We start from the raw sequence: 21,483 nt of genomic DNA, 5'->3' as shown, positions 1-21,483 counted from the left end.
AATCTATTCTACACGTCTGATGTCCTTTAATGAGACAGATACTTGTGGAAATGTGATTTAATTAAGGGGGGACACAGAGGCACACAGTCCGTGACTCACCCTGAAACTGAGAACACGCCGTAGATGACAGGATTCTTGGTGTCCTGAGTTGGCTGGATGAACACGTCCCCTGTTAGACAAAGCGAGAATTACACATTACCAAAAGTGGCACTGCAAAATGTCTCACGCTATCGCTGTACAATAACAGTACAAAGGACTCTGGTAATACAGTTGTAATCTGAGATAAACATTGAAGGATGGAGTCTATTCTCTTCTCTCTCTCTTAGTTAACCGGAGGCTCTATTATTCCACCTGGGATTCCTGAGCAACCAGATCTAATTCAAAGCGTGACATACGGACAGTTACTACTTCCTGGACAGGAGGCGGGTTCAAGGGGAAGCCCTTTTGGATTGGACAGCACAGCAGTGGTTAGTTTAGTTAGCAGGGTTTCCGGCCACTGTGGGGTCCTGAATCAGAATGCTTCCAGAGCAGACCCCAATTCCTGGGTCTCAGAGGGGGAAGGTATGAAATGGAGATCTGTGGGGTAACAAGGTTTTAATGGAAGCCATATGCTTCCCATGATCCTCAGAGCTGTGGTAATTGGACCCTGTATCCTCCAATGGTTTAATGAGCGAGAAGTGAAAGGAAAAACAATAAAAGGGGAACATTTAAATCAATTTAAAGTCGACTACCTCAGTTGAGAAGTGTAACACTTCAGCCCCTTGTTGGAAACACAATTCCAGGGTACATTTTTTCCATCGAGAGAAAAAGAGTGTGGGGGGGGGGGGGGGGGGGGGGTCGGCTGACTCTTTCAAGGACAGGGAGAATAGATAGGATGTGTTAACCCACAGCCACAAGTCATTGGAAATGCCAATCACTAAGAATATCTAATGATTAGATGAAGCAGGAAACATTATACCCTCCATTTATAACTCTGGATCTCTGTCATGTGCATTTATGAAGCCAGACGTTACTAAGATATTGAGCCTCGTAGATATCAAGCAGCTCCACACCCTGAACTTTTCAAATAAATCTCTGGGCAAAGATCAAGTTGAAATGGAAAATACTCAAAGAACAAAACAGCAGGTTTCTCCAATCACACACTCTCCAAACCCTTCTGGACTAAAGTTTAAGAACAAAATGTTACTTGGGAGTTTCTGCCCAAGGCCTTATCAAGCCTTAAGAGTGTTCTCCCAAAGAATACACTTTAAGAGTTTTAAACCACCACTCCTTATTTTTCTAAAGAGAGATGGCCTCTTATAAAAGCTGTAGCTATGACTGAGTTGCATTGAAATTATGTATGTAATCATCACAAAAAAAATCATCCCTTTTTTATTGCTAGGGTAGGAGAATGACAGGTAAAGGCCGTAAACAAGCACGGGAATTAACTTTTGGAAAACGGGAGAGAAATTCCTAACACATCTGACGCCAGTTTGACAGCCCTCCTGGCTACAGACAGAGGGGGGTGACTTCAAGAAAGTTTGGAACAAGTCGCATCATTGACTTTTATGCTGGATCTTTTTTGATGTGTCATAGCAGACAAAGACTCCTTGAGGCTCATTGAGTATCTAAAGTCAGCACATTGTGCCTGCAGAAATACCACATCTATGAGAGAAACGGCGTTATTTTGCAATGTGTATGTACACAGTATGGCGTTATTAAAAGACCAATAAACCTACTGTACCTTTAATTTTCCCTATGAATGCCCAAAATACAATTCACATTCATATCACGAGGAAGTGCAATATAATATACAGGTAACTGACAAAATAAAGGAAACACCGACATGAAGTGTCTTAACAGGGCGTTGGACCACCACGAGACAGAACAGCTTCAATGCGCCTTGACATAGATTCTACAAGTGTTTGGAACTCTATTGGAAGGATGCGACACCATTCTTCAATGAGAAATTCCATCATTTGGTGTGTTGTTGATGGTGGTGAAAAACGCTGCCTCAGGCGCCACTCAAGAATCTCCCACTGTGTTCGCACTGTCTGTCTGTCTGTCTGTCTGTCTGTCTGTCTGTCTGTCTGTCTGTCTGTCTGTCTGTCTGTCTGTCTGTCTGTCTGTCTGTCTGTCTGTCTGTCTGTCTGTCTGTCTGTCTGTCTGTCTGTCTGTCTGTCTGTCTGTCTGTCTGTCTGTCTGTCAGATGGTACTGTATATATGGTCTCTACCCTAGGGACCCGTCTGACTGCACAGCGTTTCAAAAGCAAACACAAATAAAAACCACATGACTCCCTTGGTGACACAGAAAAAGATGTATTCAAATTGTCCGCACAAAAGCCCATTGCTCAAGAACGATGACTATGAGAAAAAGAACGGCAGATGATAAAAAACTTTGACTGACGAAGGAAGGGAAAGAGGTGGCTTCTGAGGTTTTGCCCTTGTGTTATTATAAGGAACTATGAAATGAACCAGAAACCAAATGTTCCTTTCCCCCATCACACTTTTGAAAAGGCAATAAAAAAAATAATTTACTCTGACAGAGACACTGTCTGGAATCCTGCCAACTCTCTTTCTGCCCCCCCTCCCAAATCCCTCTTCCTTTTCAGACTCTACTGTACATAGCTCCAATGCTGGCCTGGGAAGACAAGAAGACTTCCTCAACAACTGACTTTACTCCCATCTCTGCCCTCACCACTCCCTATCACCCCCCCTCTCACCACCCCCTCAGCCCCCTCTCACCACCCCCTCTCAGCCACCCTCTCAGCCCCCCTCTCACCACCCCCTCTCAGCCACCCTCTCAGCCCCCCTCTCACCACCCCCTCTCAGCCCCACTCTCACCCCCTCTCAGCCCCACTCTCAACCCCTCTCAGCCCCACTCTCAACCCCTCTCTGTTATAGGCTGCCTGATGGTAGTGGTTGTGGGAAACCAAACCACAGACAGACTTGTGGTGGGTAGCTAAACATTCAGGGGTGACAAGCCTAGTATGACCCTCACTGAGAGTGACCCGGACTGCAATTGACCTGCAGATGGGACATTTACATTGACAAAGAAACGAGTAAGAATTGCTCAACATAAGCGTGTGGTTTGGGTAGACATGTGGTATCAAAACTGGTCATACCCAACCCTCAGGCTAAAGCTAAAATGAGCCTCCACTGGGCTATAGTATAAAACAAACAGAATCAGTGAAAACAAATGCCCTGCAATAAAACAAAATCCCATCAGTCATTGTGATTTGCATTTGACTGCTAATGAAACATGTCCTACTAATAACTAGTGTTCATGATCATTTCAAGGAGAGCGCTCAAGTCTCCTCAGAGTCAGACCTCCACAGCACAGTGCATCACACTGATGTTTTCCTGAGACGGTGAGCCACCAGTCACGTGAGAGGAGAGATGTGATTGAGGGGCAGGGGTGACCCCTGTAACCCTGCAAGGCGCCCCCCCCTGGCTGATCCAGAGACAGACCTTAAAGCCCTGCGCCTCATTACCAGTCCTCCCCAGACACCTATACACACACCTCTACCCTCAGCACTTCCACTGCTGTCTGATTGAGCCAACCTGAACCCAGACATGCTTATCATACAGGAGCAATGTTGATGTCTAAAGCAAAACAGGCTGCAAGCTGGGTGGGACAGCGATATCTTGATCACTGCAGTACCTTCCTCAGACTTCCCCTTTCCTTTGATTTACAAGGGCAGAGAAGAATAGTAAAATGATTTTACAGACCCTTTGGTACAACATAGGAGCAGTTGTAAACTCTTTGCCAATTTCCTTTTTTTTGCGTTAAACCAAACTATACCAGAAAGGAAAGCTGAAGACATGGTATATGTTAAAACAAAATGGAAGAGTTAACTGTCTGCGAGACATCCCTGTTTGGCTACGGTAAAGGTCAGCAGTAACCATACGTACAGTAGACACTTGTTTCCGACTAGCCCGGTCACTTAGTCACATAGGAGCTTTCATTCTCCAGCTAGACTCTCGTGTAAGATCTTCTCCCACAATGATGGAATATTGGACAGCAGAATCCCAGACACCACAATGTTACAGAACTCTAGAATCTAGACACATGATTCCTGTACGGGCTGATGTGTGTCGAACCAGAACGGACACTTTAACGAAGCCCAAACGAAACAGGAGTGCAATTTGAAACGGTTCAAAAGAATTCAGATGTTACAGAGATATCACAGAAAGATTACAGAGTTGGGTCTGAATGAATGGTTGGTCATTTTACATGCTGTTGCTTTTATGTGGGGCTGACTATGTTTAGTGTCTACCAGATGAGGGAACAGAGGAGTAAGACAAAACTTGAGGAAAACTGGGAAGTTAGTGCAAGGGCTCGGACACACCAATAACGTTTGCTGGCCGGGAGTACTTAGCACCTCTGAACAGAGTGCCGGTTGTAATTTGATAACCGAGTGCGCACCGATTGAATCGCATGAAAATGTTGTCAGCCAGTCAGCAGTGGTCCCTAAAACACAGCTCGTTGAACGATCGGTAGACGAACGCTAGAACCACATTCGGTGGGATGTGTGCGAGCCTTAAGAACATAACTTAACAACTGGGCTATACCACTGTTGGAAAATTCTGCCTACTTACGGAGCTCATCAAAGTGGGTCTCTATGCCGTCCACTCCAGGTACCGAGCAAATGAGTCTGGCCTTCAGGAAAGTGCTCCACTTGTTGACCAGACAGCAGTGTCCACCATCATCATTCTGCAAGGGGGGGGACAAAAGGCAGTGTCACTCACACCTGACTCCTACACAAACACCACAAGTGGACTGGTCCAAAGATCCAAATCAACAGCTGTTTTAGACAACTAGCAGCCAACGCTAGTTTAGAGAGAAGCCGAGAGTAAAACCATCAGCTGTGTTTCAGTCTGTCTGCCCCATCTGTTGTGGACAGACGCCAACCCCTGCAGAGAGTAAAGGGAGTGAGGTGAAACGCGGTGACAATTTTTCCCAATCCAGAACTCCTTGTACATTACAAAACTTCTTCTAGACTTGTTGAACAGAGGAAATACGAGTTTGAGAGACAAGCGCAACAATGTTCAAGTGGAAAAATCAGAGAATGGTATTTGTGCCACAATTTATATTGGACTAATATAATAATCATCATCCAAATCCAAAGATATATTCCGTTATTTTGTAGCTTTTATAGTGAAATTAGGTGTACTCAAAATTGTATCAACATGTGCGCTTTTTCTACCATGTACTTGTATGTGTATCTATGCCAGTAGTGTTATTTCTAGTGGGAGTCATCAGAGGACAGTGGCTTAGGATCCAGACACAGGCAAGGACCAGCGTCCCTAGGGTCCATTACGAGGCGTGCAGCGAGAGGGGGAAGGCTTGCACACAGCCCAGGGTCCCCTTCTAAGGATAAACAACGTTCTGAGTCACAGCAGCCACTGGGACATACATACATCATTAGATAAACATTACCCTGATTGTGTATGTGTATGTTTGCTTACGTGTAAATACTGGAGGCCAAAGGCAAACTCTCCCACTCCAGCAGTTTATCACAAGGGGACAACAGCATTCCCTTTAGTTTGGGTTTCTTAGACTGCTCATTGGCTGTTGAGGAAGTGGCGGGCAGGGCTGTGTTGTTTTATGTCTGACTGTGTTGAATGGTAAGATACATTCATGGTTTATGCAGAGTTTCCAAGGAGACCCCTCTACTCTAGGGATGTCTCAGTATCATTAGTGGCAGGGTACTGGCTTTGCAGACTCAAAGGTCACAATATGAGGCAAGGGTCAAAATATGACCTCTTTCACATTGTTATTGACTGTATTTTTTGCAGATAATGAGTTACAGTATGTGGTTATGATGGCCACTTACCAGACAGATCCTGCCTATCCTGGACTGGGCCATGGGGCTCTGGCCCATCTCTGAAGCCTTCTCCCGGAAGAAGAAGTAGAGCTTGTCATCGTTCTTCTCAGCACTGTCTGGAATGAGGTGTGCCTTGATGAATGTGGGATCTGGAAGACAGAGAAAGTGAAAAGAGAGAGAGAGAGAGCGAGAGAGAGAGAGAGAGAGAGAGAGAGAGAGATGATAATGAGACAGATGCTGGTGAGAGTCAATTGAGGCCTAAATTTGAGCTCATGTCACTGCTGTACATTCCAAATATCCCTCATTATTCTCACTCTATGAGCACAATATGGCGTCGCCCTCTCTTCTCATGCTGGCTCACTGATTGAGGCACTGCTGGACACATCAAATAAACCCGGTCCTCCCTGCTGCTACAGAGACACAACCCAAATGGGGGCAGACCCTGTGGAGGGTGGGGAACATTAAGCCATATTGGAAGAGCAGGATGTCCTAGTGTGGCCCTGGGGCTGATGAACAGGACTCAGGAGGGGATGGGGTATGCCTCCTGCTGGTAGACGGTTGGGGGGCAACAGGGTCACTGTGGAGAACTGCCTTGGACCCAGTCCTACTCTGAAATAATCAATGGTGGCAACACTGACCTCCCAAACCCACCCAGCCAGCCAGCAGAACTAACATGTACAGTCTCGTGACTTTAGACTACAGAGAATAAGAGACCAGGATCCAACAAAGAGCAATCCATACATGATGAAATGCTAGCAGACATGTATGACATTAGAACAAACCATCGATGACTCGGCTACAGCACATACAGCATGTATCGAGGCTAACGCATGACAGTGAGGAGAAACGTTTCCTTAACATTTCCTAGAAAGGCACTCGGTGAGTTAAGTACAGGCATTACTGTTTTGATGTGATAGGCTTTGTTGACTTTCTAATGGCTGGAACAGCTAGAGGCTTGGACCAGAGCCATATATACAGTATGAGATAGGTACTGTGAGACAGCACCGGAACGTAGAGACTGAGGAATCAATTGATACACAATGGAAATATAAAGACAAACGTCATAGAGAGATGATGTTTGTCCGGATTGAGACGTTAGACGTTACCATTTAACCATTTGGAGTTGTATTGGTCCGTCCTCATGGCTGTCTGTTTCCCCAGAGTACGGAAGATGGATGCGTCTGTCCCCATGAAGTCAATGTAGACCCCCGCGTAGAGCTCCCCATCTGTCAATCACAGAGAGAGAGAAAGAGTGAGAGAGAGAACCTTTTATAACAAAGCCATCACCTACAGAGAAATAAACCTAGAAGAGTCCCCTAAGCAAGCTGGTCCTGGGGCTCTGTTCACAAATACACACTCCCCACAGAGACTCATGATAGCAACACAATTAGACCCAACCAAATCATGAGAAAACAAAAAGATAATTACTTGACATTTTGGAAAGAATTTACAAAAGAACAGAGCAAACTAGAATGTTATTTGGCCCTAAACAGAGAGTGGCAGAATACCTGACCACTGTGACTGACCCAAAATCAAGGAAATCTTTGACTATGTACAGACTCAGTGAGCATAGCCTTGCTATTGAGAAAGGCCACCGTAGGCAGACCTGGCTCTCAAGAGAAGACAGGCTATGTGCACACTGCCCACAAAATGAGGTGGAAACTGAGCTGCACTTCCTAACATCCTGCCAAATGTATGACCATGTTAAAGACACATATTTCCCTCAGATTACACAGACCCACAAAGAATTCGAAAACAAATTCAATTTTGATAAACTTGCATATCCATTGGGTGAAATACCACAGTGTGCCATCACAGCAGCAAGATTTGTGACCTGTTGCCACGAGAAAAAGCCAACCAGTGAAGAACAAACACCATTGTAAATACAACCTATATTTATGTTTATTTATTTTCCCTTTTGTACTTTAACTATCTGTACATTATTACAACACTGTATATAGACATAATATGACATTTGAAATGTCTTTATTCTTTTGGAACTTTTGTAAGTGTAATGTTTACTGTTCATTTTTTATTTCACAAAGTGTTTATTATCTATTTCACTTGCTTTGGTAATGGTAACATATGTTTACAATGCCAATAAAGCCCTTAAATTGAAATTGAATTGAGAGAGAAGGGGTGAGAGAGAGAGAAAGAGAGAGAGAGAGAGAACGTGAGAGAGCAAGAGAGAGAGAGAAATCAATGGAAGATCATAGAAAGACAATAACAAAGAGGTTGACAGGAAGGAAACCATGGGTGATTAGTGACTACAGTCCTTTGTTATGGAGATATGGCCCTGTTTTCTGTTGGGCAGCAACACACTGTATCCCTCCGCTCACCGTAACCAACAGTAGGCCTCAGCTGGTGGCCAGGGTCAGGCTGGACAAAGAGGAGAGAGATCCCAGGGTAGACACTGGGAACCTGGGGCAGGATGTGAGGATGTGGTCATTGGCACTGGTCATGCTAACAATGTGGGGTGGAGACCTGGGAAATGCCCACCCCCAGTTGATTGAGGCTCAGTGTGAGTGAGCAGGTGCTGCCCCAGTATGGGACCTGTTTAGAGAGTTGACAGATCTCCCTAAAGACAAGACAGCATTATACCTTCTACAATCGGATCAGATTGAACCTCTTCACCATAGCGACCAAACACGACAGAAAAATTGGGGTCATCAGAGGTACATTGAAATCTATAACAGGAATTTCTTGTTTTGAATTTGTGTGGTACAGTATAACTCTGGCCGTATTGTAGGTCGGTTATGTAGTAGCTGAGTTGCTGCAGTAAGTGGATGCTTGGTAGTTTCACCCAGGTCAGCTCTAGGTGTTGGCTGACCAGTGGTGTAAAGTACTTAAGTAAAAATACTTTAAAGTAGTACTTAAATGTTTTTTTGGGGTATCTGTACTTTAATATTTCGATTTTTGTCAACTGTTACTTTTACTTCACTACATTCCTAAAGAAAATCATTTACTGAGTATTGGAGTGTGCCCCTGCCTATCCGTAAATAAAACTTAAAAAAGAAAAATAAGCCATCTGGTTTGCTTAATATAAGCAATTTGAAATGATACTTAAGTATATTTAAAACCAAATACTTTTAGACTTTTACTCAAGTAGTATTTTACTGGGTGACTTTCACTTTTACTTAAGTAATTTTCTTTCTATTAAGGTATCTTTACTTTTACTCAGTTGTGTAAAGTACTACTTAAGTAGTTTTTATCTGTACTTTACTTTTTATATTTTTGACAACTTTTACTTTTATTTCACTACATTCCTAAAGAAAGTAATGTACTTTTTACTCCATACATTTTCCCTGACAGCCAAAAGTACTCATTACATTTGGAATGCTTAGCAGGACAGGAAAATGGTCCAATTTATGCACGTATCAACAGAACATCCCTGGTCATCCCTACTGCCTCTGATCTGGGGGACACACTAAACACACATGCTTCATTTGTAAATCATGTCTGAGTGTTGGAGATATCCTTAAATAAATAAAAACAAGAAAAAAGTTCAGTCTGGTTTGCTTAATAAGTATTAGCCCCTTTTTTTCAATTTTTGCCTAAAATGACATACCCAAATCTAGGTGCCTGTAGCTCAGGACCTGAAGCAAGGACACGCATATTTTTTAAATTTTACTAGGCAAGTCAGTTAAGAACATGTTCTTATTTTTAATGACTGCCTAGGAACAGTGGGTTTACTGCCTTGTTAAGGGGCAGAATGACAGATATTTACCTTGTCAGCTCGGGGATTCGATCTTGCAACCATTCCGTTACTAGTCCAATGCTCTAACCACTAGGCTACCTGCCTGTTTGATACCATTTGAAAAGAAACACTTTGAAGTTTATGGAAAGGTGAAAGGAATGTAGCGGAATATAACACAACAGATCTGGTAAAAGATAATACATAGAAGAAAAAAAAAACGTTATTTTGTATTTTTTTGTACCATCATCTTTGAAATGCAAGAGAAAGGCCATAACGTATTATTCCAGCCCAGGTGCAATTTAGATTTTGGCTACTAGATGGCATCAGTGTATGTGCAAAGTTTTAGACTGAGCCAATGAACCATTGCATTTCTGTTCAAAGTTTTATATCAAGACTGCCCAAATGTGCCTAATTTGTTTATTAATAACTTTTCATGTTTAAAATTGTGCACTCTCCTCAAACAATAGCATGGTATTCTTTCACTGTAATAGCTACTGTAAATTGGACAGTGCAGTTAGATTAACAAGAATTTAAGCTTTCTGCCAATATCAGATATGTCTATGTCCTGGGAAATCTTCTTGTTACTTACAACCTCATGCTAATCGCATTAGCCTACGTTAGCTCAACCGTCCCATGGATGGGACACCAATCCCGAAGAAGTGTTAATATAAGGAATTTGAAATTATTTATACTTTTACTTTTGATACATAAGTATATTTAAAAGCAAATACTTTTTAAAACTTTTACTCAAGTAGTATTTTGCTGGGTGACTTTTACTTTTACTTGAGTCATTTTCTGTTAAGATATCTTTACTTTTACTCAAGTATGACATATGGGTACTTTTTCCACCAGTGGAGCTGACATAGGAAGTCACAGAGGGGGGTCATGGGTAGTGTCACACAACCCTGGGTGGCTGGGAGGTCAGTGGAGTCAAGCCAGAGAGGAAGAGGTCAACTGCCAAGTCTGACCACCTGCCTTTAAGCTGCTGACAACACCAGACCACCTACTGATATGAGACCTTACATACCGATGCATGCTTTACCCATTAAGAATGTTCAATCCAGCAAATAACTTTGCAGTATACTCTTTTTGGTTATGAGAATAATGGGACAATGGGACAGTTAACGTCACAACAGGGTAGCTGCACATGAAAAGAGGCAGAAGTATTTGAATTAACAAGATCTAGAGTGTGACTAGCCAATGGTGCAGTAATAGCTTCCACAAGGGTTGGACTGACCACAAACATTCCTTGGGGAAGAGAGGAATAAACCTTGATGGGAAACAAGCCTTTTGTTTCCATAGAGAGACATTCGATTCTTCCAATAATGGAAGAAGTGAGCTGAGAGAAAGGAGATAAACGGGGACTTACTGATCAAAGCTGAGACGCTGTTGAGTTTAGGGTCGTAAGGACATTTGCCTTTCCCCGAATCCACTTTGCCTGGCTCCAAACGGAAGATATATTCCTGCAATAAACAATAAAACATGTAAACTAACATTCATTATTCTGTCGTTTCCATTGAGAACACAGAGCAGAGTTGATTATAGAATGTGTGTATTACAAGTTGTCACATACTGTAGTCCTGTGGAGGGAGATACTGACACAGGGATGACGATACATTGGGAGACCAGTTAGGGCAACACCATGAAGTGATGGGCAGACTAGAGGTTGGTACACAAATGGTTTCTGAGCACGTCTCTCAAATGCCGTTTTTGTACTGAACCTGGTGTTCTCTCTGCTTCCACACGACAAGCGGTGCCAGAGAAACACGTCGGACACCAGCAGGCTCCTGAAGAGCTTCTATCCCCAAGCCATAAGACTGCTAAATAGCTAACTAAATAGCTAACTAAATAGCTACATAGACTATCTGCATTGACCCTTTAATTTCTATGTTTGCACTGATTCTATGCACACTCACAGGACTCTACACATTCAAACACACACACACACACACACACCCCAATGGCTCCCACACATAGCACGCACACACATTCATACTGACTCTTCACACACACACCCGCACTAACCCTAACCCAGACAGACAGACCAGAGCACCCCTTTTATACAGCCTATCCAGAACAGATAGAGAACAGCTACACACCCGCGCGCGCACACACACACACACACACACACACACACACACACACACACACACACACACACACACACACACACACACACACACACACACACACACACACACACACACACACACACACACACACACACACACACACACACACACACACACACACACACACACACCACACACACACACACACACACACACACACACACACACACACACACACACAATGCTGCTGCTACTCTGTTTATCATATATCCTGATGCCTAGTCACCTTACCCCTATACGTATCTACCCCGTCCACTCTGGTATCCCTGCACATTGTAAATATGGTATTGGAACTGACTCTGTTTATAGCCTGTTTATAGCTTACTTACTTTCTCGTGTTCCTCTTATTTCTATTTCTTGTGTGTTTTTATTCTACTTCCCTTTATTTTATAGTACTACGGATATTGATTACTGCATTGTTGGGAAAGAGCTTGCGAGAAAGGCATTACTTGAAACTACGTAAAACACACACTCACACACCCGTATTAGCTCTGAGCAAGGGAGTACGACGCGTACAAGGCCAGTTATCAGCGTGATGGAGTGCTTGAGCTAAAATATGCAGAGAGCGATCCAAAACTCATCCACCATGCTCCTAGTGTTAGTGATGCGGAGGATAGCTGAGGTCTACGAGCCAGGAGGACATTTCTAGCATCTGTCTTAACATTGTGTCAAGTAGCTTGCTGTACTACTGAAGGTTGGTAGTAATAATAGTAATAATGTTGTATTAGTTCAACATTTGTGATTGAACGTAGAGCATGTGATTTAGGCACAGTAATGGAGAACCTAAACAGATTGTCTTTCTAAGAAACATAAAACGTAATGCTTTCCTTTTGCGCCTAAGAAAACTGTCCTTTCACTTAGCTGACAATTAATTATCACATGCCCAAAAATGCTTATTACACACGTCAGGATTACATATTTGACTAAAAGGCGAGTTGGACAAATACACTTCTCCCTCCCCCCAAAAAAGACTGTTTGCAGACTGTTTCGAACTGAAGCTAGGTTGCTATAGTTGACGGTGTTATACCCTGGTGTTTATGGTTCCACTTGACGTAGCTTCAGTAAATACCCTCCCTGAATGGCTCCCAAGACATGTGAAGGCAGTACATTTACAAAGCATTCATTTGTTTACCAAGCTACTGGGGTGAATCAGGATTCTCTACATTTGTAAAGACTGCATTTATTGCAAACTTTTGACAGTATATTTTATTGCCAAAGTTGTGTATTTTTTATGACTTGCTGTGGTACTCATTGGAATGGATCTTGCCATTGTCCTCCACCACACATGTTTTTATTGCATGCCTTTGAATGATTCGGCTGATATTAATATGTAGCCTATTTCTCAACATTCTAGTAGCCAAGATGAATTATAGACCAAGTACAGTAAAATCCCTTTTTTAAAGTAGGCCTTTGAGGTCACAAAAATCAAGCCATATTGGATGCTAGTGAATGTAAAGGACTGGACTCTGTTATACTAACCAACTTACCCTATGAATAAATCCGTTCTACTATTTAACTGTGATCATTAACACTTTCATCCAAATCTCTAAACACCTCATTTCATCCACACCATAGTCAGCTGCGTCCATTTTGAATCTCAGCAGGAGGAACATGATAAGACAGGGCCTCTCAGACCCCAAATGGGCACCTGACCCAGGACCAGGTCCCAGACCCAAGCCCCTTTCTACAGTAGCCTCCCCTCGGCCCACGGCCCACCTTTGGCTCCACAGGCCCTGCCGTAGTGGTGAAATCTGCCGCCCGGTTGGTCCTCCCTCCGGACTGGGCCGCCTGCAGGTAGTGGGCCTAAAAAAAGAGGACACGTGCCACGCGATTACCACGAAGGTCCCATCGGCTGCACCCAACCGGAGACCCCAAAACCAATGGAAATTCAGTGAAAATTCAACCGAAGAGTTGACCAGGAGCAGAACAGAAAAAGCTCAAAGAAAGACCCATAACCGTAAAAAAAAAACAAAAAAACATGACCACAACAGAAGAAATTAGTTTGGACTCCATGAGGAATGTAAAGACTGACAGAGATGAGAATAGAACCCAAAAAAGTAACAAATCAGAACTCTAGTAAACCGCGCTAGAGAGTTCAACAGAGAGTTCAGCGATGATGTCATGTGCATAAATCAATCTGGATGAGTATCAGTACCAGCCTCTATCTAGGTTGCCAGATACATGCAGAAAACATGCTATGCCATGCACGTGCACACATAGCCAAGGTTCAGCAACATAAACAAGACAAACGAGGCAAAGGGCGACCCATTTAGGTGAAAAGGAGCTCAGAGAGAAAAAAGGACGGTGGCGGGAGTGATCTCAGAGAAGGCGATGTCAGGTCGTATCTGGAAAACCTTGGTTAGCTGTCTAAGGACTTAACACGTGCGAGGCCTTTGGAACGAACACTGGGAGAACTCCCAAACAAATGGGTTCTGTTTACACCTCTAATTTTACCCAAGGAAAACCTTTACAGTTCAAGTGACGTAGCTAGTGGATGAATGACAAGGGGACGACTGGCCTGTACATTGAAACCCAAGTCCTCCAATTAAACGTTGAGACTAAACAGGCGGGATAGCAACAGTAAGTGTGCACTGGGGATGGCAGCTGCCGAAGCTCTGATGTCTGCTGGTCTATGAGGGAGAGAGGGAGGAATGGAGGGACGGGGGTGAGTTACAAGGCCGGTGATGGATGAGAGGCTCCATCAGTAATGATGGGCTTTCAGAGCCTCCCAGTCAGGCCAGAACACTACACATAAACAGGTGGGGGGGGGGGGGGGGGGGGGGGAGACAGCCGCTAGGGGGGAAATAGTAGCAGTTGTTTTAGACACACTTTCAACATGCTCTTCTCAACGGTACTATAGCTGGCAGTTAGCTTCCTATGGTGGAAGTTAGCTGCCTCACCAACAGGAGCCACCATAACAGTGTGACACAAAGTGCCGGGATAAAGGAGAGTTACACATCTGTGGAGAGCTCACTATAAGCCTTTCTCTGGGTTCACAAGACCATGGACAGAGCAATCAATGTGAACAGGGGAGCAGAAAATGAGTGGAGAAAAGGAACAGACCGTGACAATGACAGACAAGGTGGGTTGATTGACAGATCTGACTCTGAAAGAGGGGGAGTTCAGGGGTCAGTGTCACCATGGTCAGATACATCTCGTCTCTGGTTACCTGGGACCTGCGTCCGCGGTCCACATAGGTGCAGACGGGGTTGTAGGCCCCTGTTCCACACACGTATAGGTGGGTCCGGTTCCACGGCTCGATCAGACGGATGAAGTTCCCACATTCCCCCTGAAAGAGAAAATCAAAAAACGTTGATAATAGGAGACGAGGACAATCTCCTTTAAGCCTTCTGAGAAAAACAAAATGTCAAATTGATGATTATTAACCTTCAGCTAACCACCTCACCCTCAGCTACCATTTTTGATTGATCTGATTCTGGTGTTTGGCTGCAGTACTACTCCCTGCTGGCTTTCTTTATTGGACACACACACGCACACACTCGTACACGCACGCTGGAACACAAACACACACAGAGTCCGGCTTTAGAATAGGACAGGTCAGCGGCCCCTTCCGGGAGGTGCTGGTAATGAGAACAGATCTGTGCCTCTACGATCTGAGGCCCCTAATCTCTCCTACCAGCTGTATGGAAACCCAGTCCCCCTGCCTTAACCCCAGCCAGTGCCCCTGCCTTAAACCCAGCCAGTCCCCCTGACTTAAACCCAGCCAGTCCTCCTGACTTAAACCCAGCCAGTCCCCCTGACTTAAACCCAGCCAGTCCCCCTGCCTTAAACCCAGCCAGTCAGCCTGCCTTAAACCCAGCCAGTCCCCCTGCCTTAAACCCAGCCAGTCCCCTTGCCTTAACCCCAGCCAGTCCCCCTGCCTTAAACCCAGCCAGTCCCCTTGCCTTAACCTCAGCCAGTCCCCTTGCCTTAACCTCAGCCAGGCCCCCTGCCTTAAACCCAGCCAGTCCTCTTTGCTGGCCACAGTAATACAGGGTTACACAGCTAGGGCCAGTCCGGGCAGATACGATCTCTGTGAGTGCTGCATGTTGTCCATCTTGTTGCAGGAGAAAAGGATGTACCAACCATCCACAATGAGATGTGTGTAGAATAGGGGATAAGCCATTTTAGCATAGCTCACCCAAACAACATGACAGATGCACACCAGTCAATTCATTTAATTGTGTGTGTGTTTGTGTGTGTGCGCATGTGTGTGTGCACAGGTGTGTGCATTATTCATTCCACAGTTGTGCTCCCCCCAAGAGTGCAGTGTGCATGATTGCATTTGACCTCTTGCCTGAACTGACATCCCCTTTGAATTGCTTTTGAATTGTCATCATCTGTCATTCCCTAAAGAGGGGCCAGGTTTGCCAAGATGTCTACAGCCAATTTAATATTTTATTATTACGGTGTTGGAATTCCACCCCTCTCTCACATATGCCTGCACAACACACACATACACACACGCTAGCTCATACATGCATATGCACACACAGGGGCCCATACTATGTAACCAAAGGCGGTGAGATGTGCGGGTCAGCGAGCACGTTTAAATGAACATTCCAGTAGGATAAACAGAGGCCTGCTCTCTCAATACCAGCAGGGGAGCACAGTTATTATCCATACCCCCCATCACCTCTCCACTCCACCATACCACGTCCTGCATGCCACTGCCCAAATACACCCCTTAGGGCTGTGTGTGGGGGTGTTGACATGTGTGAACAAATCAACAGAGAATTCAGAGGAGGATCAGACCTTGATATGGATTTAAATGGTGCTCTCAGGTCCACAGGGGGCTTGTGTGTGTGTGTGTGTGTAAAGGAACCTCTGAAACAGATGTGGTTAAACAGGAGCTCTAGCCTCCAGCTACAGTCCTTCACACATTTACATTTTAGTCATTTAGCAGACACTCTTATCCAGAGTGACTTACAGTAGTGAATGCATACATTTCATTTCATACATTTTTTTATTTTTTTTTCCCATACTGGCCCCCCATGGGAATCAAACCCCCAACCCTGGCGTTGCAAACACCATGCTGGCGTTGCAAACACCATGCTCTACCAACTGAGCCACAGGGAAGACCCTAACGGATTATGATTCAAAGGGGTAAAGGGAGGGTATATTGGATAACGAATGAATGATGTCAACAGCACAACTAACCCAAATGTCACGATGGTTGAGAGAGTACGGTACTTACGTTGGTATCCTTCCCCGACAAAACACACTCTGTCTTCCTCTGAGGAGCCACAGGCCAGTGAATCTGAGAGAGAAAGGAAAGAGCTGGTTAGTTTTAACGCTTCACTATACAGCAGGTCTAGGATCAATGGTGGCTTAGGGCGTCTCTTACAATGAGCGGCTCCTTGTTGATGTCATGCAGGTCCAGGGACAGGATGTAGTCCTTGCTGCCTACGTACATGCGGTCGTGGTCCTCGTCCATACGCAGGATACGGTAGTCTGTTGAGTTGAGCAGGAAGGAGAAGTGGTGGGCAGTGCCAGTAGATCGCAGCTCTAGAGAGAGAGAGAGAGAGAGAGAGAGAGAGAGAGAGAGGGGAGAGAGAGGGGAGAGAGAGAGAGAGAGAGAGAGAGAGAAATAGGTTTAATCACTGTCGTCATGAACACCTCTGACCCCCCCCACTACCCAGCAAACATTTACAGTTGCTGTGGTGGAGCGAGCCTGCTACTCCAATCTGTTGTTCGGAGTCAGTTGTTCTGCATGCAATACGGACCTTCACAGCCTGTTATTATGGTTTTGGTTTGACTCATGGTATAGAAATGTAATATACACATCCTAAACGTGACACACGAAGAGCATTTCCATAGACGTTTTCATTCTGTGTAAAAAGTCAAATTTAAAAAAGGTGCCCGTCAGACTGTGGGTGATGCAAGACTAGCAGGGAATGGACGCAATCTGTTCTGCTGTAACGTGGGAACTAAAGGAAGGCACACTCAGAAAGAAAACTTAGCCTGAGTTTACAAGAAGAGTGTTTTGATGTAGATTGCCATGCTGCACAATATCATAAGCCATCATAAACCTCATAGCCTGTCTGAGAGGTGGGGGCGGGGGCAGGGGAGGGCAGAGAGAGAGAGACAGAGGAGGCTGAAACATGGGAGCAGACAGCCTGCGTGCCAGATACCCTCTATCATCTCTGATCTGGCCCTGGTAATGGAAGACTTGTAACGTGACTCCAGTCCTAGTGTTCTAGTATTGTAGGGCCACCTGTAGAGAACAACTCCACAGAGAGGAACAACTTCTTTAAAAAAGAAACGAAACATTCTGGTCACACCACAGTCCAATATTACACGTAGCTTTAAATGTCATGTGAACTCATCGTAATGGTTTTTAAACAATCTGGAAATGAAATCTCTTGCAAATGACTCATCTCTGCCGTTAATGGCAGATTGCTGCCGTGGATTAGTGTGTGTGCGCTTCTGTGTGAGATCAGCGGGCGTGAGGGCAGATGGATGGGAGGTCTGGGACACAAGAGTAGAACTTTATCCCACTCCTCTTGCCATTAGTTTCAGCTAATCTGCTGTGGTATGAAAATGGCTCCATTAGAGGTTGTGAGAGAAGACTTGAGCTGGGCGGGAATCTGACAGACAATCTATCTCTCTCCCTCAAGGTGGGCCTTCTCTCTCCGTGCAGCTCGGGAAAGTTGATCCAGCACTTGGATCCCGAACATCCCAGAGGACACCACGATGGAAGTCCTGTTCATTTTCCACTCCCAATGGGTGCAGACAAATGACCCGCTGTCTTCTGTAACGTCTACCACATACCCAGAGCCCTCTCAACTCCCCTGCACCGAATTGCACGCTGCATTGAATCGAAAGGAGAAAGCTGGAGACAGATTACTCTCAATAAAAAAGTCCTCCCCACAACAGCTTTAGTGAACATCTGTCCATGTGGAAATAAAAGTGTATAATACTGTGTTTACCCAGATGGGAGAAGTGATTGAGTGAGCTGGGGAGCTCTCCACTGCACACAGAGACACAGGAGATGGTGTAACTGTAATACTGACATGGACCCGCTGGCAGCTGTTAACGTGGTGAGCACTAGCTTCTGTCTTTTGGAAACTCTGTAACGGTATTGTTATGGTTTAGCAGGTGTGATCTAGCCACACACAGAGGATATGGTGATATATAGTGCAAGACGTCTTCCCTTTCTCCTTCTGTTAACGTGAATGCACTTCCAAACACATGCACTAACCCTCACTAACCCTAACCCAGACAGACAGACAAGAGCACCCCTTCCAGAGCAGATACAGAACGCACGCACGCACGCACGCACGCACGCACGCACACACACACGCACGCACACACACACACACACACACACACACACACACACACACACACACACACACACACACACACACACACACACACACACACACGACACACACGACACACACGACACACACGACACACACGACACACACGACACACATATTAAAAGGTCATCTCCCTTCATAAACACCCCAGTCTGAGCAGCCCTGTTTTGTTATCAACTCAGGTCATCAGCAGGCGGGACACCAGCCAGCCAGCCCTTCCTTGCCGTGCCTAGACATCACTCCCGTCCCATCCCGTGGTGCTGCTGGCTGGAGCACCAGGCTGAGGGGATACTGGAGACGCTGAGTTCAGAGGACAAGCCGTCACCAGCTGACATGTGGCATTCATCACCTCCGCGCTGAGATTAGCACTCAGGGTCATTTGAATGGAACCGCTGCCGCCTGCTTGCTCGGTTTCTAACGCTTGACTGCATGGGGGGGGGGGGGGGGGGGTTAGGCAGTGCCAAAGTCCCTAGCAAGTCCAAGGTCATAGGAGAGACACAGACACAGACAGAGAGACAGACAGACATAGGAATATTTCATGTGACAGGCAGACATCCATCACAAACCTTATCAGTCACACCAGCCTCTAGTGTCAGTCTGTCAGGACATCTCTCAACTGCCTCTCTATACTCCAATAACCTCTCTCCATCTCTCAAAATCTTTTTTTATCAATTTCTATCATTTCTGATGTAGAGCATAGAAATTGTTTAACCCTCAGTGAAATAGCTCAAGTGTAGCGCCCAGACAGAGATATCTTAAGACCAACAACCTACAGATATAGAACTCTGAATTTGGCTGCTAAGAACACTTCTATTCTCCAGCTGGCAACAAAGAAGAAAATACATGAACTGTAACAGATATTGAGAAACCTACAGAGAATGTTGAATTAGCTGGACACTTACTATCTGCACATTCTGCTTGAATCCGTCCCCTACATAGTGCAAAAGCAGCGAACTACATAGAGAATAGGGTACCATTCGGGATACACAGTAGCTACTCAGTGGAGCCTCTAATTCAAATCACTAATCAGGGAAACATAAACTCAGCAAAAAAGAAACTGTCTTTAGTTTAGTTGATTAATTCGACCATTTTAAAAAACAAGCACACATAAAACTTGAAAAAGTCATACATGCACATAAATAAAATCATCAAGGATAACACACAATAAAGTCTGGGACTTATTTCCATTGTGGTTCTCATTGTCAACTGCGTTTATGTTCAGCAAACTTAACAAGTGTAAATATTTGTAGGAACATAACAAGATTCAACAACTGAGACATAAACTGAACAAGTTCCACAGACATGTGACTAACAGAAATGGAATAATGTGTCCCTGAACAAAGGGGGTGGTCAAAATCAAAAGTAACAGTCAGTATCTGGTGTGGCCACCAGCTGCATTAACCTGTTGTGGATAGGGGGCAGTATTTGCACGGCCGGATGAAAAAAACATACCCGATTTAATCTGGTTACTACTCTTGCCCAGAAACTAGAATATGTATATAATTAGTAGATTTGGATAGAAAACACTCTGAAGTATCTAAAACTGTTTGAATGGTGTCTGTGAGTATAACAGAACTCATATGGCAGGCAAAAACCTGAGAAAATTCCAAGCAGGAAGTGGCCTGTATGAGAATTTGTAGTTCTTCTTTTGGTTCTCTATCGAAACTACAGTATCTGTGGGGTTATGTGGCACTTTCTAAGGCTTCCATTGGCTCTCTAAAGCCTTCAGAAAGCGGATTGAGGCGTCTCCTGTCTCTGGGCAGAGTATGGTAGCTCAGTTTGTCAGTGTTCTGCCTGGTGACAAAGAGATTGGATATGCGCGGTCCCGCGACCATGCTGTTTTTTTCTTTTCCTCTTTGAATGAATACATTATTGTCCAGTTGGAATATTATCGCTATTTTACGAGAAAAATACCATAAAAATAGATTTTAAACAGCGTTTGACATGCTTCTAAGTACGGTAAAGGAAGATTTAGATTTTTTTTGTCTCGAAATGCGCTTGCGCGTTACCCTTTGGATAGTGACCTGAATGCACAAACAAAACGGAGGTATTTGGACACAGCTATGGATTATTTGGAACAATAACAACATTTCTTGTGGAAGTAGCAGTCCTGGGAGTGCATTCTGACAAAGATCAGCAAAGGTAATACAATTTTTCTAATAGTAATTCTGAGTTTAGTGAGCCCCGAACATGGCGGGTGTCAAAATAGCTAGCCGTGATGGCTGAGCTATGTACTCAGAATATTGCAAAATGTGCTTTCGCCGAAAAGCTATTTTAAAATCTGACAAAGCAATTGCATAAAGGAGTTCTGTATCTATAATTCTTAAAATAATTGTTATGTATTTTGTCAACGTTTATGATGAGTAATTTAGTAAATTCACCGGAAGTTTTGGGTGGGAATGCATGTTCTGAACATCACATGCCAATGTAAAAACCTGTTTTTGGATATAAATATGAACTTGATTGAACAAAACATGCATGTATTTTATAACATAATGTCCTAGGAGTGTCATCTG

At 44.4% G+C, this 21,483-nt stretch overlaps 1 protein-coding gene across 4 annotated transcripts in view; it reads right to left on the bottom strand.

The window, feature by feature from the left end:
• LOC106582759 (semaphorin-3F) overlaps positions 1-21,483 on the bottom strand; it is an 81,186-nt gene that overhangs the window by 7,366 nt on the left and 52,337 nt on the right. For 2 of the 4 annotated variants that reach the window (XM_014166157.3, XM_082967373.1), the window contains exons 3-11: positions 16,987-17,147; positions 16,837-16,899; positions 14,809-14,928; positions 13,356-13,442; positions 10,877-10,970; positions 6,917-7,036; positions 5,820-5,959; positions 4,582-4,696; positions 100-169 (exon numbers count right to left, since the gene is read on the bottom strand). In XM_014166157.3, the coding sequence (XP_014021632.3) occupies positions 100-169; positions 4,582-4,696; positions 5,820-5,959; positions 6,917-7,036; positions 10,877-10,970; positions 13,356-13,442; positions 14,809-14,928; positions 16,837-16,899; positions 16,987-17,147 (970 nt within the window). The remainder of the gene's footprint in view (positions 1-99; positions 170-4,581; positions 4,697-5,819; positions 5,960-6,916; positions 7,037-10,876; positions 10,971-13,355; positions 13,443-14,808; positions 14,929-16,836; positions 16,900-16,986; positions 17,148-21,483) is intronic. The other 2 variants (XM_014166159.3, XM_082967375.1) reach the window with 1 other exon arrangement.

Source organism: Salmo salar, chromosome 22 (assembly GCF_965601325.2).
Source record: "Salmo salar chromosome 22, fSalSal1, whole genome shotgun sequence".
Lineage (NCBI taxonomy): Eukaryota > Metazoa > Chordata > Actinopteri > Salmoniformes > Salmonidae > Salmo > Salmo salar.
This window is presented reverse-complemented; position numbering and strand designations above follow the sequence as displayed.